Here is a 20454-nt window from a genome sequence, read left to right on the forward strand (position 1 = left end):
AAATATCTTCGTGGTACTTCTAACATGAAGTTGTGTTATGGAAGTAATAAGCATATTCTAGTTGGTTACACTGACTCAGAATGGCAGGAGATATTGACTCTAGAAGGTCCATTTCAGGCTTCTTGATCAACTTTGCGGGTGGAGCTGTGTCTTGGCAATCAAGATTGCAAAAATGTGTTGCTTTGTCTACTACCAAGGCCGAGTTTATTTCCATTACCGAAGTATGCAAGGAGATGCTTTGGATGAAGAAATTCTTGAAGGAACTCGGATCTACTCAAGAGAGGTATGTGTTGTTTTGTGATAGTCAAAGTGCTATACATCTTGGTAAAAACTCTATTTTTCATTCTCGATCCAAACATATTGATGTGAGGTATCATTGGATACATGATGTTTTGGATGCTGAGTTGTTGGAACTTGAAAAGGTTCATACTGATGAGAATGGTTCTGATATGATGACCAAGGCATTACCAAGATGGAAGTTTGAAGTTTGTTGCTTAATCGAGACATTTACTTTATTACTTTTATTAATGATCATTCAAGAAAGCTTTGGACTTATGCTTTGAAAATAAAGAACCAAGCTTTGGAAAAGTTCAAACAATTCCAAGCTTTGGTTGAGAGGCAAACAGGTAAAAAGTTTAAATGTATTCGCACTGATAATGGTGGTGAGTATTGTGAACCATTTGATGTGTATTGCAAGCAGCAAGGCATTAGGCATGAAAAGACACCTCCTAAAACACCTCAATTGAATGGTTTGGCAGAAAGGATGAATAGAACATTGATTGAAAGAGTTAAGTGTATGCTTACTAAAGCTAAGCTACCCAAAGTCTTTTGGGGTGAAGCACTACTTACAGCGGCTCATATGATTAATCTGAGTCCTACAATTGCTTTGGACAATGATGTTCCGAATCATGTTTGGTCAGGCAAAGATGTCTCGTATAGTCATTTGAGAGTCTTTGGATGCAAAGCATTTGTTCATGTTCCAAAGGATGAGAGGTCCAAGTTGGATGTGAAGACAATGCAGTGCATTTTTATTGGATATGGTCAAGATGAGTTTGGTTACAGGATTTATGATCCAGTTGAAAAGAAGCTTGTAAGAAGCCGTGATGTAAAGTTTATTGAAGACCAGACCATTGAAGATATTGATAAGGCAAAGAAGAGTCAATCACAAGAGAGCAGTGACTTGACTGATGTAGATCCAGTTCAGCCGCCTCCTTCGTCAGAACAAACAGAGAATCAAGATCAGGAGCATATGCAGCAAAAAGAGCCTTTGGTTCCTGATGACCAGGAGATGGGAGATCCAATTGATGCTCCAGTTGATGATGATGCTGATAATCAACCTGAGCTACCTGAAGATCTACCAGGCTTCCATCCTAGGAGGTCTACTAGAGAGCGATGACCTTCAACGAGGTATCCTTCTAGTGAGTATATAACATTTACTGATGGATATGTGACCTTGACTGATGGGAGAGAACTTGAATGTTATAAGGAAGCTATGGAAGGTGACAACAATAAGAAATGGTTTGATGCAATGCAAGATGAAATGAAATCCTTGTATGATAACCAAACATTTGAGCTTGTGAAGTTGCCAAATGGAAAGAAAGCTTTGCAGAACAGGTGGGTTTATAGGTTGAAGTATGAAGAAAATTCTCAGTGTCCAAGGTACAAGGCTAGATTGGTGGTCAAGGAATACATGCAGAAAAAGAGAATTGACTATAATGAAATTTTTTCACCGGTTGTGAGAAGATCTTCTATTAGTACTGTTTTGAGTTTGGCTGCAAGTCTTGATTTAGAGATAGAGCAGATGGATGTGAAAACTGCTTTCTTTCATGGTGATCTTAAGGATGAAATTTACATGGAACAACCTGAAGGTTTCATGGTAAAAGGCAAAGAGGATCATGTTTGCAAACTAAAGAAGAGCTTGTATGGCTTGAAGCAAGCTCCAAGACAATGGTACAAGAAATTCGAGTCTGTTATGGCAGAACAAGGCTACAAGAAGATTACTTCTGATCATTGTGTATTTGTTAAACATTTTGCTAGTAATGATTTTATTATCCTTTTGATATATGTTGATGACATGCTTATTGTTGGTTAGAATGCTTCTAAGATTGATATGTTGAAGAAGCAACTTGCAATGTTATTTTCAATGAAGGACCTTGGGCCAGCAAAGGAGATTCTTGGTATAAGAATCGAGCGTGATAGAAAGGAGAAGAAACTTTGGTTATCACAGGAGAAATACATAGAGACAATGTTGCACAGGTTTTAAATGGAGAAAGCAAAGGGCGTTAGTACTCCTCTTGCTACACACTTCAAATTAAGTTACAAGCAAAGTCCATCAAGTGATGAAAAGAAGAAAGACATGGAAAAAGTTTCATATGCATCAGCCGTGGGTAGTTTGATGTATGCTATGGTATGCACAAGACCAGATATAGCTCATGTTGTTGGTTGTGTTAGCCGTTTTGTTTCAAACCCAAGAAGAGAGCATTAGAATGCTGTAAAATGGATAATGAAATATCTTCGTGGTACTTCTAACATGAAGTTGTGTTATGGAAGTAATAAGCATATTCTAGTTGGTTACACTGACTCAGAATGGCAGGAGATATTGACTCTAGAAGGTCCATTTCAGGCTTCTTGATCAACTTTGCGGGTGGAGCTGTGTCTTGGCAATCAAGATTGCAAAAATGTGTTGCTTTGTCTACTACCAAGGCCGAGTTTATTTCCATTACCGAAGTATGCAAGGAGATGCTTTGGATGAAGAAATTCTTGAAGGAACTCGGATCTACTCAAGAGAGGTATGTGTTGTTTTGTGATAGTCAAAGTGCTATACATCTTGGTAAAAACTCTATTTTTCATTCTCGATCCAAACATATTGATGTGAGGTATCATTGGATACATGATGTTTTGGATGCTGAGTTGTTGGAACTTGAAAAGGTTCATACTGATGAGAATGGTTCTGATATGATGACCAAGGCATTACCAAGATGGAAGTTTGAAGTTTGTTGCTTAATCGCCGGATTGGCGGTTACCTCCACATAGTCGTGAGGGGGAGATTTGTTGAGTTTTTTGGGCTCTCTTCCTATGTGAAGAAAAAGCCCAAATGCTAGTATTTAAGCCCATGAATAGTTGAAGTGGCTGAGGTGAGTTAGGGTTGAGTGAGAGAGGTCATTTTGAAAGGAGATTACCAAAAATAGAAAGTTATTTTCGCACATACACAAAGCTGTTTCTGTAAATTGGTTGCTGCAGATTCGTTAACCGTTGGATCAAGCTCAAATTTGGACAGTGTGTTCTACACATCTGGTTCTTTGATTTCACCATTCGGATCTTCGATTCAATATCTGTAGCGGGAGATATTGGCCACGCTCAGTAGCTCTATTTTTGTGGTATTTTCATCTTCTTGTTCTTGTTTTGAAAGCTTTGAAGCTTAGGTTGTTTGGCTTGTTGTATGCACATTTTGTGCAGTAATTTATGACTCTCTTGTACCCTATTTTTTTATCATAGTGAAACTATTTTCTGGTTTTGATGACTCGTGGTTTTACTTCTCTCATTGAAAAAGTTTTTCACATTAAAAATTTTGGTGTGTTAGATTGTTTCTAATTTTTTGTTTATGTAATTTTTTTGCTGCTATTGAATATTATTGTGCTGGTATTAATACTTATTGTGAGTGAATATTATTGCTCCTCTAATTCTTGTAAGTAGGGAATTGTGTGTTTTATTTCCATGACAGATATTATTATGCAAAGCTGAACGTAACTATACATGTTTTGTACAGTTCGTTTGAGCCTCTGACATTACGAAATAAAATAACAATATTAAAAATTGTCAGTACTTAGTAAACATGTTTAAGTAGATAAAACATATTTGTAACTAGAAACTATTATTATTATTAGAGTTTTAATGTAGATATTAATCATATTTAAGTATTATTTTTTAATTTAATTAAATAATGATAGGTATTAAATTTAATTGATTAAAACTATTAAAGTTTTATATATTTATTATGTAGATATTTATTACTTTTATATTACAAAAATGATAAATTATCATCTATGCAAATTATTTACATGACACAATTATAACAAATAATATAACATAAACTCATTTTATAATAAGTTTTTATCAATATTTATATAAAATAAATAAATAGATAAATAGATTTATTTTTATTAAAAGAAAATCAAATGATACAATAAAAAACAAATGTATTGATAGATTTTAATAATATAAATTATATTAATATATAAATATAAAACATTTTAATACAAACATATTTTAATATATTTCTATTTTAAAAAAATATTAAAAATAAAAATAGAAAATATAAATATAAATATAAATCCAACGCTACAAAATTTAACAACTGGATTGACTGATTGAGTGATCCCTTAAGAACTGGATAGAAAGACAAATTTGACAAAGACTTATCAAATTATCACATAAGGCCTTATCCTATTGATAATGATGTCTACTTTGTAGGAAGTGCACTTTGAGTTCGAACTAACAAGAGGGTGGTAGTGATTATTGGTTAATTAGAACTCCTCTCCTCCCAGCCTCTACTAAAGATGGTAATGGGTCTTTTTAGGGATAGGGATTCTTCTCCCTTTCTTTGTTTTCCATCCCTATTTAATAAAATGTCTCTTGTATTCACTAATAATTAAATATTATTAAATTTTAATTTTTTAAAAAAAATTAGCACAAATATAATAAAATTTTATATAATTTAATTAAATATATTAAATTAAATATAATTTAAACATAAATTTAACATGTAATATATATAAAATTTTTAATATATAAATTAAAATAAAATAAATTAAGATTATTTATCCAACATATAAAAATATTATAAATTTTTATAAAATAAATATCTCGATCTCCGTTCGTCTCTATTTATTAGCAGAGGCATATCCCGTCCCTGTAAAAATTGTAAGATCACATAATTTTTGCGGATTTCCAGATTTTTTACCATTCCTAGCCTCTTTTCCTAAAATTTTTTGTTTTTGATATTGCAGTGGTAATAGTATTTTTTTAAAATGTGGATTGTTGGGGTGTTATTCTCAAATGTAGAACCGTTTAACCAGAGAAGTAGAAATTGGACTGTTCGATTTATTAGAAATATAGAAATCGGACCGTCTAATTTATGAGAGGTACCGAAATCGGACTGTTCAATTTGTATTAAAAAATTAAAAATTTTAAAGTACAGAAATCGAATCTTTCAATTTGTGTACTTTTTAGAATTTTAAAAAATATTAAAAATTACAATGTTAAAATATATTACTATTTTTACTTTCATATCAAAAAATAGTCCACATGTGTGTGGTTGTCTAATGGAGAAAAAAGAAGAGGAGTGTTAGGGACCAACACTTTTGTGAAATTCTGATTAGCTATTAACCATCAAAAGAAAATTGAGTGATTCTATACCATTAGATACAATCTCACACCATTAAAAACATCATTGATGACTAATTAATGACTAAAAACTCCAAAATTTGCTGATCCCTAGACTTTCTCAAAGGCTTTCTCAAAAAAAAAAAAATGAAAGTGACACCTCACCAAATTAGACCCTTATCTCAATCAACATTAAAATATCTGACACTGTAACAAAAGTCGTCGATTTGTCAGTCATTTTGAGTTTTTGACAAGCGGATTGGAATTAGAGCACGTGCGTCTCACTCACTTTATAGTTTATATAATAATAACGGCCTCAAGCTACGTGTGTCAAAACAGACCAATCAGTCACTATGGCTATCGCATTCTTCAGCGTTCATCATTTCCTCAGTGTTATACTGCTTCTTACTTCAACGGCCATTCAAGCTGCAGCCATATTCAACGCCGATATTACTACTCAGTCTGAATATCTCAACCGTTCAGCTTTCCCACAAGGTTTCATTTTTGGGACCGCATCTTCTTCTTACCAGGTATTCTATATCGGATCATGAATTTTTCATATGAACTATGAATTAAGCTGTTTTTTATGCACATTTTCAGGTGGAAGGTGCAGCAAATGAAGGTGGCCGAGAACCAAGTATATGGGATACTTTCACTCATAAATATCCAGGTTTTTTAAGTTATAAGTTATTTCTTTGTGCCATTGCTTTCTTGATTTTAGGTCTTTTGGGATCTTATTAACGGTAATTTGACTAATCTGACCCAAAAATCTGTAACTTTTGTTCTATTAGAATAGGCTCCAAATTATGAGAGGGATGTAACTTGTTTACCATTCAATAACAGTGGTGTCGGTTATGAGTTCCATTTCTGCTTTAAAAGTTCAAAACTTGGAAACTTGTTTTTCAAAAATTGAGGACAAATTTAATTAAAAAAGTGTTCTTTTTTTATTTTTCATTTATATAAAAAGGTCAATTAAAATTGGCGTGTTATGAATTCCATTTTTCTTTTGCTAAGTTATAAATTACTAAATTATGTTTAATACATGATAGGTAAGATATATGACGGAAGTAACGGAGATGTAGCCGTTGATGAATATCATCATTATAAGGTGCTGTAACACAAACATTATTAGAGTGTAATAATCGAAGAACAGAGATATTAAGCAAGCATAATTGTGATTTTTCTGAAGAAAGTATTGATTATGCAGGAAGATGTTGAGGCCATGAAGGATATGAACATGGATGCTTATAGATTCTCAATCTCTTGGTCCAGAATACTACCAAGTAAGAAACATGACTCTAAAACAACTTCCAATTTTGCAAGCTGTTAGATCATTTCAATAGAATTTCTTATCAAATCTTACTAAAAGTGAGATCATCCATTGGCTAATTTCAGAGGGAAGACTTAGTGGAGGTGTGAACAAGGAAGGAATAAATTATTATAATAACCTCATCAATGAGCTGCTAGCCAAAGGTAACCATCATTAATCAGATATGTTGCAAAGCTAAGATATTTAATTTCTAATGTAATTGATTTTTGTTTCTCTGATTTAGGGCTAATTTATTGTCTTCTTTGTTGGTAACTCAATGCAGATATTCAGCCCTTTGTCACAATTTTTCATTGGGACCTTCCACAGGCCTTAGAAGATGAATATGGTGGCTTTTTAAGCCCTAAGATAGTGTAATTTACATCCCTTAATTCCTAATAGACAAAGTATTAGTCAACATTTCTTGAACATTAATCTCCCTCTTTACTGTAGGAATGATTTTCAGGACTATGCTGAGGTTTGCTTTAAGGAGTTTGGTGATAGAGTGAAGCACTGGATTACACTCAATGAGCCATGGTCCTACAGCAATCATGGCTACGCAAAAGGAAGTTATGCGCCAGGAAGATGTTCGGCCTGGCAGAACCGTAGCTGCACCGGTGGAGATTCAGGCACTGAACCCTATATTGTGACACACCATCAGTTACTAGCTCATGCAGTTGCTGTTAACATCTACAAGACTAAGTATCAGGTTTTGTTATATATTTTTATATGAAAATATCAATATATAAAATGAATGGATCAACCTGAACTAATTAAGACTAATATTAGGACCAAAACCTTACTTTCCTTTGTGTACATAGGCATCTCAGAAGGGCTTGATAGGCATAGCGCTGAATTGTTACTGGATGGTGCCATTACATGATACAGAATTGGATAAACTTGCTGCACAGAGAGCCCTTGATTTCATGCTTGGATGGTATAAATTCTTTATGAACATAAACTCATCGGTGAAATTTAACTAGAGGATCTAGCCACTGATAAGAATAAGTCGTCGTTCTTTCTCTAATCTGTTGGTTCCACACTTCCATGTCACATGGACTTATTGGTTCAAAATAAAAGAATATAAAGATGACCTACAAAATTAGGTGGAGAGAATAAAGACTAATATGACATACAATTAGTGAATCACAGTAAATGCAACAGCAGAGGAATTTTCGTCATTTAAATTCACTTTCAATTATATACTGGTGTAGCCTGTTTTGTCATATGAATTCACTGTCACATGAAAGCTTATTCAAAGAATGAAATTGCAGGTTTATGGAGCCAATGACAAAAGGAGACTACCCAAGCTCCATGCGGTCTCTGGTGGGAAGTAGGTTGCCAAAGTTCTCTTCATATCAATCATGGCTTTTAAGAGGGTCCTTTGATTTTATTGGATTAAACTACTACACCTCGTACTATGCTGCTGATGCACCAGAACTAAGTAAAGCGAAGCCTAGCTTTCTCACAGATTCTCTAGTTGCTCTTACAAGTAAGAACATGTTTGTAGATATTAAACATGGGATAGGTTTTAATAGACGATGAAGAGATTATAATAACTTAGAGTAATGATACTATAATTCAATATGCTTTTGCTCTCTCTAGCACATTTATTAATTCTAATCCGTTTGATTTTAAGGAAAAATAAAACTTCCCACTTGTTGAATCCAAGATATTTTATTATACTAGTTAATTGATGCAATATGCATTTTATTGCAACAGATGAGTATGATGGAATACCTATTGGTCCAAAGGTAATAGATGGATTTGCAACAGCATAACAATTCTTCAAATTCAGTTAGCTTAGTTTTCTGGCTTAATGAAGAAAAGAAAAAATCTACACTTGCAGGGTGCTTCAGATTGGTTGTCTGTTTATCCAGAAGGGATTCGCAACCTTTTGTTCTATTTCAAATCAAATTATAACAACCCTTTGATCTACATCACTGAAAATGGTAAATACGTGAATTGAATACATCGAACCTTTATCAGTACACATTTAGTTCTAACATAGTATTTGTTTCCTTATGTTTCTGGGAAATAATGTATTTATTTTATATAGGCATAGATGAACTCAATGATCCAACACTAGCACTTGAGGAAGCCCTTGCAGACAAAACAAGAATTGATTACTATTCTATTCATCTACAATATATTCAAACTGCAATCAAGTAAGTGCTGTCATATCAGGTTTTGATCTGGAACTGGAAGTGCCATCAGATCAAATAAACTAGTTTTTACTAACTAAATTGTCAACATGTTTGGTATATTCCTAATTTTGTTGGTTTTAAATATTTCAGGGGTGGCGTGAATGTAAAAGGATATTTTGCATGGTCATTGATTGACAACTTTGAATGGGATCATGGCTACACTGTGAGGTTTGGAATCTACTTTGTAGATTACGAAAATGGTCTGAAAAGACATCCAAAAAAGTCAGCTATTTGGTTTAAGAATTTACTACAACGTGAAGTACCTACATATAGTAATTTGCGCTAAGAATTCGAACAATTCATTTATAATGTGCGTCTTACATAAGTATCAAGTATGTTTACTGTGAGAAATATGGTTCAATGGTTATCATGCTTATTCTCTTCACTAAATATCTAGTGTTAGAGTATAATTATGATCAATTAGATCAATTAACATTATTTAGTATATCTGAATATTTATTATAAGATATTACGTCTTTATTATTTCCTTTCTCTTAGCACCTATAAATATCCTTCTATATTGTATCATTCTATACAACTTGAATACACACAAATTTTTTCTCTACTGCTCTCTCTTACCTTTTCTAACATCTAGAAACACTAATGTTACCAGGGTTTGTAATGCCAAATGTTATACTGCTTCTTCTTCTTCTTGAGTTTTGATTTCTTCACAAACACAACATCATTTGGTTCAAGTTCAATTACCTTCTCTCCTGCTATTCGAGCTGCGCTGAAATTTCCTTGAACTGAGCTAGCATTCAGTAATGAACTCTGATCCATATAGCAGCATCAAGGTTTTCCCTTTGCTTTCTCGAAGTAACCTGCTCTGTCAAAAAGATTCAAGCCATCCATAATGCTCAATCTTTGGCTTTAAACCACAAACTACCTAGTACCTATCTAACTACAAGTAGTTAAAACTGACAGTAGTATCGCCACATTCGGGGTAATCACTGATTCGAACCTGCGTGAAGAAACCTCCAAATTAAGGAAAGCATGGCGTCCTTCACTTCACAATGGGAGGCATACCCTGATATCATTGTTGTTCATGAAAGCAGGTCCCTACTCAAGATGTCATCAATTATCCTTTCAGACTAAGTCTATGTTGGGTACATAACTACATATACATCACAGCTTTATTTATTGTGATCACCATGATTAAATCTGCAGCATAAGGATTACTTTTCCCATCAGCATAGATTAGTCCAAGAAAACAAATCTCTGATGCCCGTCTACTCAAAAACTAATGCAGCCGCTCCAATCTTCCCATTTCTGCAGTGCATGTCAATCAGAGAATTGCTCATTGACTGGTTGAAGATCTTTGTTTGTTCCGATTTTCCAACATCCTTCTAACTTTAAAGAAACTTGCTTGCCAAAAGTCGTTTAAGTTGTGTTTGTGTAGTTCATCAAAAAGTGGATGATGATTCCTCTTGTTTATATGGAAAATTTTACGCTGGACTGGGTATAAGATACCAGTAAAACATTCAAGTTTTTTTTCCCTCATATTTATACATATTAATTTTCAATAATTCTTCCCTTTTTTATGTCCTATCTATTTCCAAATCCAATGAGTGAATTGTTCACTTTCCTTACATTCACCTTTTCAGTTTAACTCTTAGAAATTGATAATTAAAACACTAATGAAAAAACAGAATAGCATTGAAGAAAAATTCATTTTCTTTCACTTGTAGAAGGTTGGTAAATTCAGAAGCATAAGACACAAGGACTTCTTATATGCCATGTGAACCAAGAAAAGAAAAATTTTCTAAGGCACACTACACAAAGCACTTTTTCTGGCTTATTATATGTTTCATCACACTAAAAGAGTTAATTGCCAAACTTTGAGAAATTATTCATATACTCATTCTCCCCCAAAAGATGAGTATATCTATCTCTCCTCAATTTACAAAATGCTAAAAGCTGGATTCTTCTCCTGAGCATAAGTATAAACCTTCTGGAACCTAACATAGTATGTTTCAATGTTGTCACCAATGGCCATAACTTTGGTTCCATCAGCATCCACAAAGGTCCCCACAGGAGCACAGATAACACCAGGCTGTGAAGGACAGAACTTGAAGCTGTAAATCTCATATGCATGGTCCCCTGCAAGCCTCTCAATCTTGAACTTACTAACAAGTGACTGAGAATCGCCACCGGTGCTCAAGAACCAGAAACCAGAACCTTCCTTTAAAAGTCTCCATACTGTAGGCTCATTGCAGGTGGTCTTGACGGCAAAATCGATTGTTAGATCGGTTTCTGTAGGGATATAGTCGAGTCCCGGCGCCCTGAAGGTCACCGGTGAGCCTATGAATGAAGGGTCACGGATAACATCTAGAGGGCATGTCTTGTTCCTTGTGTGGCCTAGTGTTAAGCCACCATTATCTTCCCAAAGTGGCCATACATAGTAACCTACTCCTGGCTGCAATGGCTCTCCTTGCTTGTCTACAACTGGTTCTGGCTCTGCTGCTAGCAAAGGGTGTGTGTTTATTAAGAGGAAGATGCATAGTGGAAGGAACTGAATCATTGCAACCTTCATTGTTTTCTTGAACTGATGAGGGTTATATTAGGATGTTTCATGTCTCTATGACGTGTTCCAATTTATAGTGTTGAATCAAAGATACTTCAAGCAACATTTTTGTGCACGTGTTTATTCGAAGATTATGGTGGTTGTAGCACGAGCTTATTACTTTAAAGTTTTAAAGTTAAACATAATGCATTGTTTTTATTTGATATTGATGAAGGTAGGTGATAATAGAAGAACACTGTATTACTTGTTTCATATTTATATAAAAAAAATTGCCACGAGCTGCACGCTTTGTTATTTTTTTAAAACAAAAAATTAAAGGGGTCGTGGAACGCATGTTATTGTATGTTTCATTTTACTCAGAAACCATATTAAAGAGAAATGGTGAGGTTCTCTGTACATATATTGCTTTAAGTATGCTTTTTATTTCCGATAATTATGAATTATATTGATTTTACAATTTTTATTTTGGTTTCAGTTTCATACTTTTTTTTCCATTATCATCAAATTTTAGTTGCGTATCGTTTAGGGATAAAGACAAAGACCAAAAACGATTAAAATTTTGTTTAGGCATTTTGGGCTAAACAAAAGCGAGGTGCATCCATAACCAAATAATTGGGCTTAATCCAATTATCCAAATAATTGTTTTTGCATTTATTCGTTGTTAATTAATGCAAAATTTGTCCCTTCGGGGAAATCCGATAATTAATGTAAAATTTTACTACTTACACGCAAAAATTCGACATTTTTTAGGAGGTTAAATAAGTAAGATAAAGGAAGAAAAACAACTTTAAGAAATAAGAACTAAGAATTATAATATTGATTCAACTTCTAAATTCGTTTACGTTAAACATTTGAATTTTTTATTGTTTTATTTGGTATTACTATTTTTGTTAACAAAAAGGGGGCTTAAAGCCCAAAGCAAGACCGAAAGTAAAAACATAATACTTAAAATTTCAGTTGACACCCTTGAGCTTTATGAAATATTGAAATATACATTGTAGATTTGTAGAGTGTAGACCTTTATTTATAAAATATGTAAATCGACCACTAAATTCTTAAAATTTTCTGATCGTTCCCTACTTATTCTTCTTCTTCTTCGTCGTCGTCGGCAGTGACAGAATCCACAACTGCATCTAATAATGCTAATGCCGAGATTACTGATAAGAAGAATAATAATAATTCCGATCATCGGAGCTGGAATTCCTGGTGCCGATTTTGGATGTGATAGAAGCACCAGATAAGTTCAAAGTTTGATACAATATTAGTTTTTCAATATCCGTGTTGTGTGTTCATTCGATTATTTTAGCTTCAAGTTCATAGATGCATAAATCGTAGTTTACAAAATTAATCCTAGGCAACAAACATAACCGTTGTTAGTGCTAAACAAATCCATGATTTAGTGACCATTTCATCAATTATCATGATTATTATCCTATCCATGGTTGGCAAGTTAAGAATATAGAAATGATATAAAAAATTGTGAAGAAAAAATGAAAAATAGAATGTTCAAATACTTCCAGCTGAACAAACAACAGAAATCAAAGCTAGCTAAGAAAATTAATTATTGCATGCACTGCTCCACATTGCTATACATAGGACATGAACATTATAGAAAATAATAGAACACTGAACATTGAACAATAACCAGTAACTACAGAATCTGTATCTGACAGCCAACTGCTTTATTTTTCTTATTCTAATGGTATGAGTAAATTTTAAAACATGATATTATCTTCTGCAAAGTTCAGAATTCTAGAGACTAGAAGATCATGTTGACCTCTATATTTTATTGTTTTATGTTCTGTTCATAGTCATGCATCTTTTGCCTATGGTTTACCCTGTGGACTTCCTAACTGTTGTATGATCAATCCCATACCCTTCTTGATTGTACCAAACATGGAAACCACAACTCTTCAAGGTTGCCCCTATCTTCTCCTTTGATGATGTTTCAAAGATTGAAAATGAAATCTGAAAGTGATTCCATTGACGCATACTTTTAAGGTGCCACATAAAATGATCAAGTTTCAACCGACTCAACCACACATGACTTGAGTCCAGTGCCTCAAAATAGCTTGTAGACATATTTATCTTTATATCATTGACAATAACATCAAATTTACTTGCAAACAGGCCAGTTGTAGTAACACCTTTATCCAACTCAAAAACTGCGCCAAAAAACACCTCCATGGGCTTACCATATAAACCTGAAGATACCTCAAGATAAATGGAATTATTAGTACTCTGGTATTGGAACCAATCTGGGATCTTGCTCCCTGGAAGTACAACTTCACAAGAAATATATTCTGGAAGCATCATATCCTGAAGCCCAAAAAAAAAAATTATGTCTGAAACATTTTGCAGGAATAACACACAAACAGACAAAGAGAGTGTGGGCATCGAGAAACAACCTTACTACAGAAGAGATTTGTTATGTGCTCCAGGACTTGTTTATTTACCAGTTTATGGCAGTTAACAAATCTAATTTGATAAAACCTTGGAAAATCCTCTGCAATAAAATTTGATATGCTGGATAATGTTGGAAAGCTTGTCAAAGATCTACAATTACTCAAGTCTATATATCTTGTATTTAGGGGAAGCTTTGGAATCTTTTGAAGCTTAGAGCAGCCACTTAGATCAAGAATGGTAAGGTTTTGCAACTTCTGAAGGCTACTGGGGAGATGCTCAAGACTTTGGCAAGACTCTAAGAATAAGGACTTCAGCCCACTTAGATATTCAATCGACTGAGGTAGTTCTTTTATTGCTGTTCCTTGGAGAAGGATTTCTTCAAGATGTTCCATGTTCCCCACAATCTCCGGAAACTTTTTTAGTTTTGAGCAGCCAGTGAGGAGGAGAGTACGGAGTGATTTTAGCATGAAACGACTTGGAAACGTCTTGAGATTGGAGCAAAATAGAAGGTTTAAAGTAACAAGCTTATCAAGAGTTCCCACAGACTCATGCACCTTAATTAAACTTCTACAGTTGTCTAGGCTTAGGCTTTCTAGGTTTGGAACCATTGAGAAGTCTGGAATTTCTTTAAGGTGTTCACAGCTGCTAAAGGACACAAGTTTCAAGTCTCTGAATATCTGCAGAAAACATAAATCATTTTCATAGAAAAAAAAATAGCTATATTGTTAAATCACAACAGCTTCTGAATATTCAAAATATAATAAAAGATCGATTCCATACCTTAACTCCCTTCCACAAGTGCTTGAGGCGGCTATGACTCATATTTAGACAGACAAGCCTCCTTGGATAGAAATTTGGTGGTAGAGTTGAAGAGGGGTATCTTGGCCAATTAATCAATCTTAGATTATCAGGTAGATACTGGATATCATCTGTAACATGCATATTGTTGATAATAAGAATTCTGAGTCTATTCATCCTTGACAAGGCCTTGGCCTCTATGTACTCTGTCTCTGATTCTGGTATATCTAGCCTTATGCCTTCAATGTTGTTACTTCCCTGTGGCAGGTGTTGTCAACAGTCAATAAGCATCAAGAATAGTTAGGCAATATAATGAAAAACTGATATCATCATAAATTTTCAAAAAATGAATATTACCTTATTGTGTTTTAATACATGAAGAACATCCTCATTAAACCATAATCTGCTACGTTTACCAGGATCACTAGGGGATTCACGTCGCACAATTTCTTTAGCCATTTCCTGTAGCAAATCATGCATCCAAATCTTATTAACTTCTATTGTAATTAGAGACTTCTCCAATAGAACTCCGAAACCATTATCCGAATGTAGGTCACAACCATCTAATATCATTTTCACATATTGTCTGTCCTCTCCCTTAAAGAAACATGCAATATCAAGAAAAATAGCCTTTTCATTCTCTTCCAATCCATGAAAGCTGATTTTAAGTATTTCAAAAATCTGTTTGTTTGGAACTTTTTTCAGTTTAGCTAATGCACTTATCCACTCAGCTTTTCCCCTACCACACAGGTGAGATCCCAAAACTGTTAGAGCCAATGGGAGGCCCTTGGCATAGTTTAATATGTGGGATGAAAGCTTCTCATAATTTGTTGGAGGACATGGATTTTTGAACGCAAACCAACTAAAAAGTTCAAGAGCATGACCATTATTTAATTCGTTGACCTTGTAGATTGTTTCCACATTGTGAGCAACTAGCAAATGCTCATCTCTAGTTGTTATGATGATTCTACTTCCAGAACCAAACCAACTATATTCTCCAATCAATGATTCCAGTTGATCCAACGAATCAGCATCATCAACAACTATGAGAACTTTTTTGCTGCAAAGCCTATTCTTTATCATATTAATGCCTCTGTCTTTGTTTCCTACTTTACAATATCTATGGTTCAAAATCTCAGAAAGAAGAGCTTCTTGTAGTTGAACTAACCCAGATCTTTGACTTGAAATTTCTCTAACATTTGCAATGAAGGCGCTACCCTCAAACTGGTTAGCAATATGGTTATAAACAGCCTTAGCAAGTGTTGTTTTCCCTATACCTCCAATTCCATAAATTCCTATAGCCTGTACATCATCTGATCCAGTATCTAAAAGTGTTTTAATATCTTCAATAGGTGAATCCAATCCAACAGGATGCTTAGCAACATTGAAAGGTGTGCGGTTCAACTTGCTCAATATCTCCTCAACAATTCTCTGGACAAATTTTGATTCTTGCCTGCCACTCATAAAGTGAAAGAAGTCTTACCATCTAATCTGAGTTTGTAACAATTTACTAGATAATAAACCCTAGAACAAGTAACTAATATGAATAAAAATTCCTAGTTATGCGTCAGTTTAGTAGTTTACTATTCCTTCCGGAATCAACACAGGCAAACAGAAAAGTCTTCCCTATGGTTCATTTGTTAGTATTACACTATTACTGTCCACAATCCTTGTTCAAATGCATTTGCACGTAGCTAAATGACTATTCTCATTTTTTTAGGGAAAAAATGGGTCATCTCCTTGCTATATATATTAGGTGAAATTAGGGGATCAAGAATGTTCTCTGAAAAAAAGAGTGAATACCCAATCCGACTCCTGATAATTTCTTCGAAGGAACTACGAGGCTCAAATAAAAAAATACCCTTTCCGATCCCTAATCTTTACTTTTACTTTTATGAGACTGATTAGTCCATGTGTCAATGATAAAAAATATTAACAGATGGGCTAATCAGTCTCATAAAAATAAATATCAAGGGCCAGAAAGGATATTTTTATTTTTGTTGAGGGTCTCGTTGTCTTTCCAGGTAATTCCGTTTAAGGTTTTTTTTCTTGAAAGGATGGGCATCTCATTCCCTTCAGATGAGCCTTTTTTTTCTTGATCCCCTAGTTTCACCTAATATATATAGTGACCAGTAAATCCTAGACTGCACAAAAATATAGATTATAGAAAATAAATAAATAAAGAGAAAGGAATACCAGAGGAATGAACCTCTTGGCTTCTTTTATGGGCTACATACCCGTCACCCATGTGCCACCCAGACAAAGTAGAAGCCTCACATAGTGCTGCCCTCCACCTTTTTACTTTGTTGACATCATCCCTGAACTTGTCTTCATGTTTGGCCAAATCTTCTGCAAAACTTCCCTTCTGTTCTCTTACTTGAGATGGATTCACACCATAAAAGACCGGCAAAACCAGCTGACCCTTAGTGTCCTTGCACTCAATGATCTTAAGGAGTTCATCCAAGCAAGAAGTGGAAGATGCATAGTTTTCAGATAATACAACGACTGAGATCCTTGAGGCTTCAATAGCCCTAAGAAGTGAAGGTGTTATCTGCTCTCCCTTTATGAGATCCTTGTAGTCTATGAAAGTATTGACACCCTTTTGGCAAAGAGCATGATAAAGATGGCTTGTGAAACTCCTACGTGTATCATCCCCTCTAAAGCTCAAGAATACATCATACTTCCATTTGTAGGATTTAGAGCTCAAATCCATTTCCTCAGTTTTTGAAACCAACTTGAATTGGATTTCAGCACAGCACAAATCCATCTAACAGGGTTTTAGATTGGTTCAAGGTTCAGTGTTTGTGATTCAAACTAAAACTGTGCTTCACACTATTTATTTACATAAAATGGGGCTTTGAAATATTCAAATTCCACTGAGAAATTATAAACTATTTGCGAAACAATGAATCAAAACATTAACATGCACCCAGTTACACAGATCCCTTGTGTTTCACTGGAAAACAGTGGGCAAAAACACCAAAGGGATTAACCATATTTTAGTCCCACTTGTTTGAGCCAATAGATGTTATCCGGAAATGCAAACAATTAGAGAAACTTCAAAGCAATTTGAGATATTTCGCGTGCGCAATTTTCTATTGACAAAAACTTTCACAACACTGATGAAATCCACCGGCCCTAGCTAAACTAAATGACTACCATCTCCATTCAAAATAGAAATACAACAAATCACGCAAACTTCACGATAGGTGAGTGTCACAATTTAAAAATTGAGGAGTATCATATGTGGCATGCTTTAACCTCATGGGAGTGGTTAGTGTAATTTACCCTCTATTTTCGCTTAAGGTTTGAATATTGGCAATAACACAATAGATTATCATAGTCATAGGCTACAATTTCTCAGTCTGGCAAAATGATTCGGAGGAGGAATATCCCACCGCGCTGATAAGAAGAACAATGATAATTCCGACTGCTGGTGTAGGAACTAGGAAGTGGTACATGCACTAGTCTATCTATCTATCTATCTATTCTTAATATATAAAAGTAGGTACATAAGATTACCGACATTGCTTTTAAGTTATTTTTGTTTTTCTACTAATGCCATATCAACACCAACACTTACTTGGCAAAATTTTAGAATCTATCACTCAAATCTTGCCAAATCAACTTTTATTTTCACATAAAAAAACACAAAAAACAACTAAAAAACACAATAAAAACCAACAAATTAACTTTTTCCAAATCAATCCTTATTTCTAAAACAACAAAAACACAAATTAATATTTACCCCAACAAAAAGCTCTCAAAACCAAAGAGCTTATTACCTTTCTCAATCCCTCACCCTCTTAGCACCTCTCCGTACCAAGATCTTATTTCCTCCATCCTCTTCCGGTCCCATCCTATTTCCTCCATCCTCTTCTGGTCCAATGAGCCATTGTTTTTTCTTCAAAACAAATTGTACATCGCGATGTCCATCTCCGGCGGAGCCGCATTGCATAAATTGCAGAAACCAGGGCAAACTCCATTTCTTCTCTTGCGGTTTTCCTGTCAGAGCTCGATTCTGGGTCTCAGACCAACGTCACCATTCGGCGCCGCCAACGTAGGAAATTTGTCTCAGGTATCTTCCTAAAGATTTTCAAGTTTGCCGTTTACTCTTCTCATTGTTCAATATCATTTTCAATAGCCCTATTTATTTGTTATAAATAATAACATTTTAATTGTGAACTCATTGCAAGTAGCACAAGTTTATGTATTCCTCTTTTGTAAACGGTTCTTCAGAGCTCGATTCTGGGTCTCCCAACGTCACCATTCGGCGCTGTCAACGTAGGAAATTTGTCTCAGATATCTTCCTAAAGATTTTCAACTTTGCCGTTTACTCTTCTCATTGTTCAATATCATTTTCAATAGCCATATTTATTTATTATAAATAATAACATTTTAATTGTGACAAGTAGCACAAGTTTATGTATTTCTCTTTTGTAAACGGTTCTGTTTAACACTCACAACCAAAATTAATGTCCATTTAAAATTATTGCTCTCTATATACTATCGATTGCAATATTTCATCATCAAATTATAAATTGTTATTTTACATGTGGAGTACTTCTTCTACAATTTACATTTACGTGTTCTTCTCTTTTTCAAATTGTTATTCCACATGTGCAGTATTGCTTCCAGAATTTACTTAGAATGGATTATCATTCTTTGACCATGTCTTATTCTCTTTATTGTAGAAGGATTTGCAGTGATAATGACAGACCGGAAGAGTTAATACCCAAAATTATTAGATGAAAATCAACCAATCACTATTTAGTAAAATGTTTTAAAAAAATTAAAACAAAAAACTCTTATCTATTATTATTCAATTGAAACATCAAACAAAAAAACTCTTATCTATTATTATTCAATTGAAACATCAAGTACTAATTATAAAAAAATTTCAGTTACAAATACTCAAATTCTACAACTTATACATATTAAAACTCTTACTACTCTTCATTTCTTAATCTCTTATACTAATTATCAAAAATTCTTTAAATTTAATATAACATTTTTATATGTTTTTCATTATTTACAAATAAAAAAATCGCAAAAAAAGACAAAGTGTAGCCATTAATGCAAATCGAAAAAAGAAAAAAAAAAGAAAATGCAGTTTTGTATAACTCTAATATAAATAACCTATGTCTTTTTTAAAAATAAATAAATTCAAAATCTATTTATAATATATTCTCTAAAGTATTTTTAATATAACATTTATAATATATTCTCATAGACCCGATTGGTAGTTGCTTCAGCAGCAGTTGTTTCCATTGCAGAACACTAATGACCTGTGATGTAAATAAAAATGCGGTGAGCGTGGATCGAACACGCGACCTTCAGATCTTCAGTCTGACGCTCTCCCAACTGAGCTATCCCCGCAACATATCAGATAATTTAATGAAGCCAAAATCCTCTGTTTCTACTTCTATAAAAAGAAAAAAAATTAATCCTTCCTATATTGGATATATCAATCGTTATGATGGAACCATTAAAACTGTGTTTTCCTTCTGTTACTTTTTCATTAGGTTCTTGTAAAGTGCAAGCTAATTACCAAAAGAAGAACAAAGCTTATGTATACAGATAGCCTCAAAAAGGCAAGATCCATGTCAATTTTGTCTTAAATTTTGTTTTTTTTTTATTTCATTCCCAAATCACTTATTGTATACTTTATTCAATTTTTCTCATATATTAAAGATTTGATATAATACATTTAACTAAAATTTGGCACTGTCCTTTCTCCCAACACAAAATATTCCGAACAAAGACTCATCATACTTAACCAATTTCATTCAAATTATTAAACATTTGCAACATTATCAAGTATCAACCTT

At 33.9% G+C, this 20454-nt stretch overlaps 3 protein-coding genes and 1 non-coding gene across 6 annotated transcripts; 1 reads left to right on the forward strand and 3 right to left on the reverse strand.

The window, feature by feature from the left end:
- The first annotated feature begins 5698 nt into the window (after positions 1-5698).
- On the forward strand, positions 5699-11462 carry LOC107644625 (cyanogenic beta-glucosidase). Of its 3 annotated transcripts, XM_088486243.1 has the most exons (14): positions 5699-5912; positions 5983-6052; positions 6432-6490; positions 6590-6665; positions 6778-6855; positions 6975-7062; positions 7142-7397; positions 7510-7625; positions 7963-8180; positions 8411-8442; positions 8538-8640; positions 8748-8856; positions 8986-9063; positions 9509-11462. In XM_088486243.1, the coding sequence occupies exons 1-14, from the start codon at positions 5736-5738 to the stop codon at positions 9549-9551; spliced, it is 1503 nt and encodes a 500-aa protein (XP_088342369.1). In that variant the 5' UTR covers positions 5699-5735; the 3' UTR covers positions 9552-11462. The 3 variants fall into 3 exon arrangements, with proteins under 3 accessions (XP_088342369.1, XP_016204007.1, XP_016204008.1); XM_016348521.3 differs by lacking the exon at positions 9509-11462 and having other exon boundaries at positions 5700-5912; positions 8986-9378; XM_016348522.3 differs by lacking the exons at positions 6432-6490; positions 9509-11462 and having other exon boundaries at positions 5718-5912; positions 8986-9378.
- On the reverse strand, positions 10552-11428 carry LOC107644630 (kunitz-type elastase inhibitor BrEI). The gene has a single exon (XM_016348529.3). The coding sequence runs from the start codon at positions 11426-11428 to the stop codon at positions 10796-10798; it is 633 nt and encodes a 210-aa protein (XP_016204015.1). The 3' UTR covers positions 10552-10795.
- Positions 11463-13025: 1563 nt separating the features above from the next.
- LOC107644624 (TMV resistance protein N-like) lies at positions 13026-17390 on the reverse strand. The gene is made up of 5 exons (XM_016348520.3): positions 16861-17390; positions 14981-16076; positions 14606-14881; positions 13828-14502; positions 13026-13738 (listed from the first exon to the last, which is right to left on the reverse strand). Exons 1-5 carry the CDS (start codon positions 17388-17390, stop codon positions 13253-13255), a joined length of 3063 nt encoding a protein of 1020 aa, XP_016204006.2. The 3' UTR covers positions 13026-13252.
- Positions 17391-19929: 2539 nt separating this feature from the next.
- Positions 19930-20002, reverse strand: TRNAF-GAA (transfer RNA phenylalanine (anticodon GAA)). Its single transcript has one exon. It is a non-coding gene; the product is annotated as a tRNA-Phe (tRNA).
- Between the last annotated feature and the right edge of the window lie 452 nt (positions 20003-20454).

Source organism: Arachis ipaensis, chromosome B5, assembly GCF_059453495.1.
Source record: "Arachis ipaensis isolate K30076 ecotype BB chromosome B5, ASM5945349v1, whole genome shotgun sequence".
In the NCBI taxonomy this organism is placed as follows: domain Eukaryota; kingdom Viridiplantae; phylum Streptophyta; class Magnoliopsida; order Fabales; family Fabaceae; genus Arachis; species Arachis ipaensis.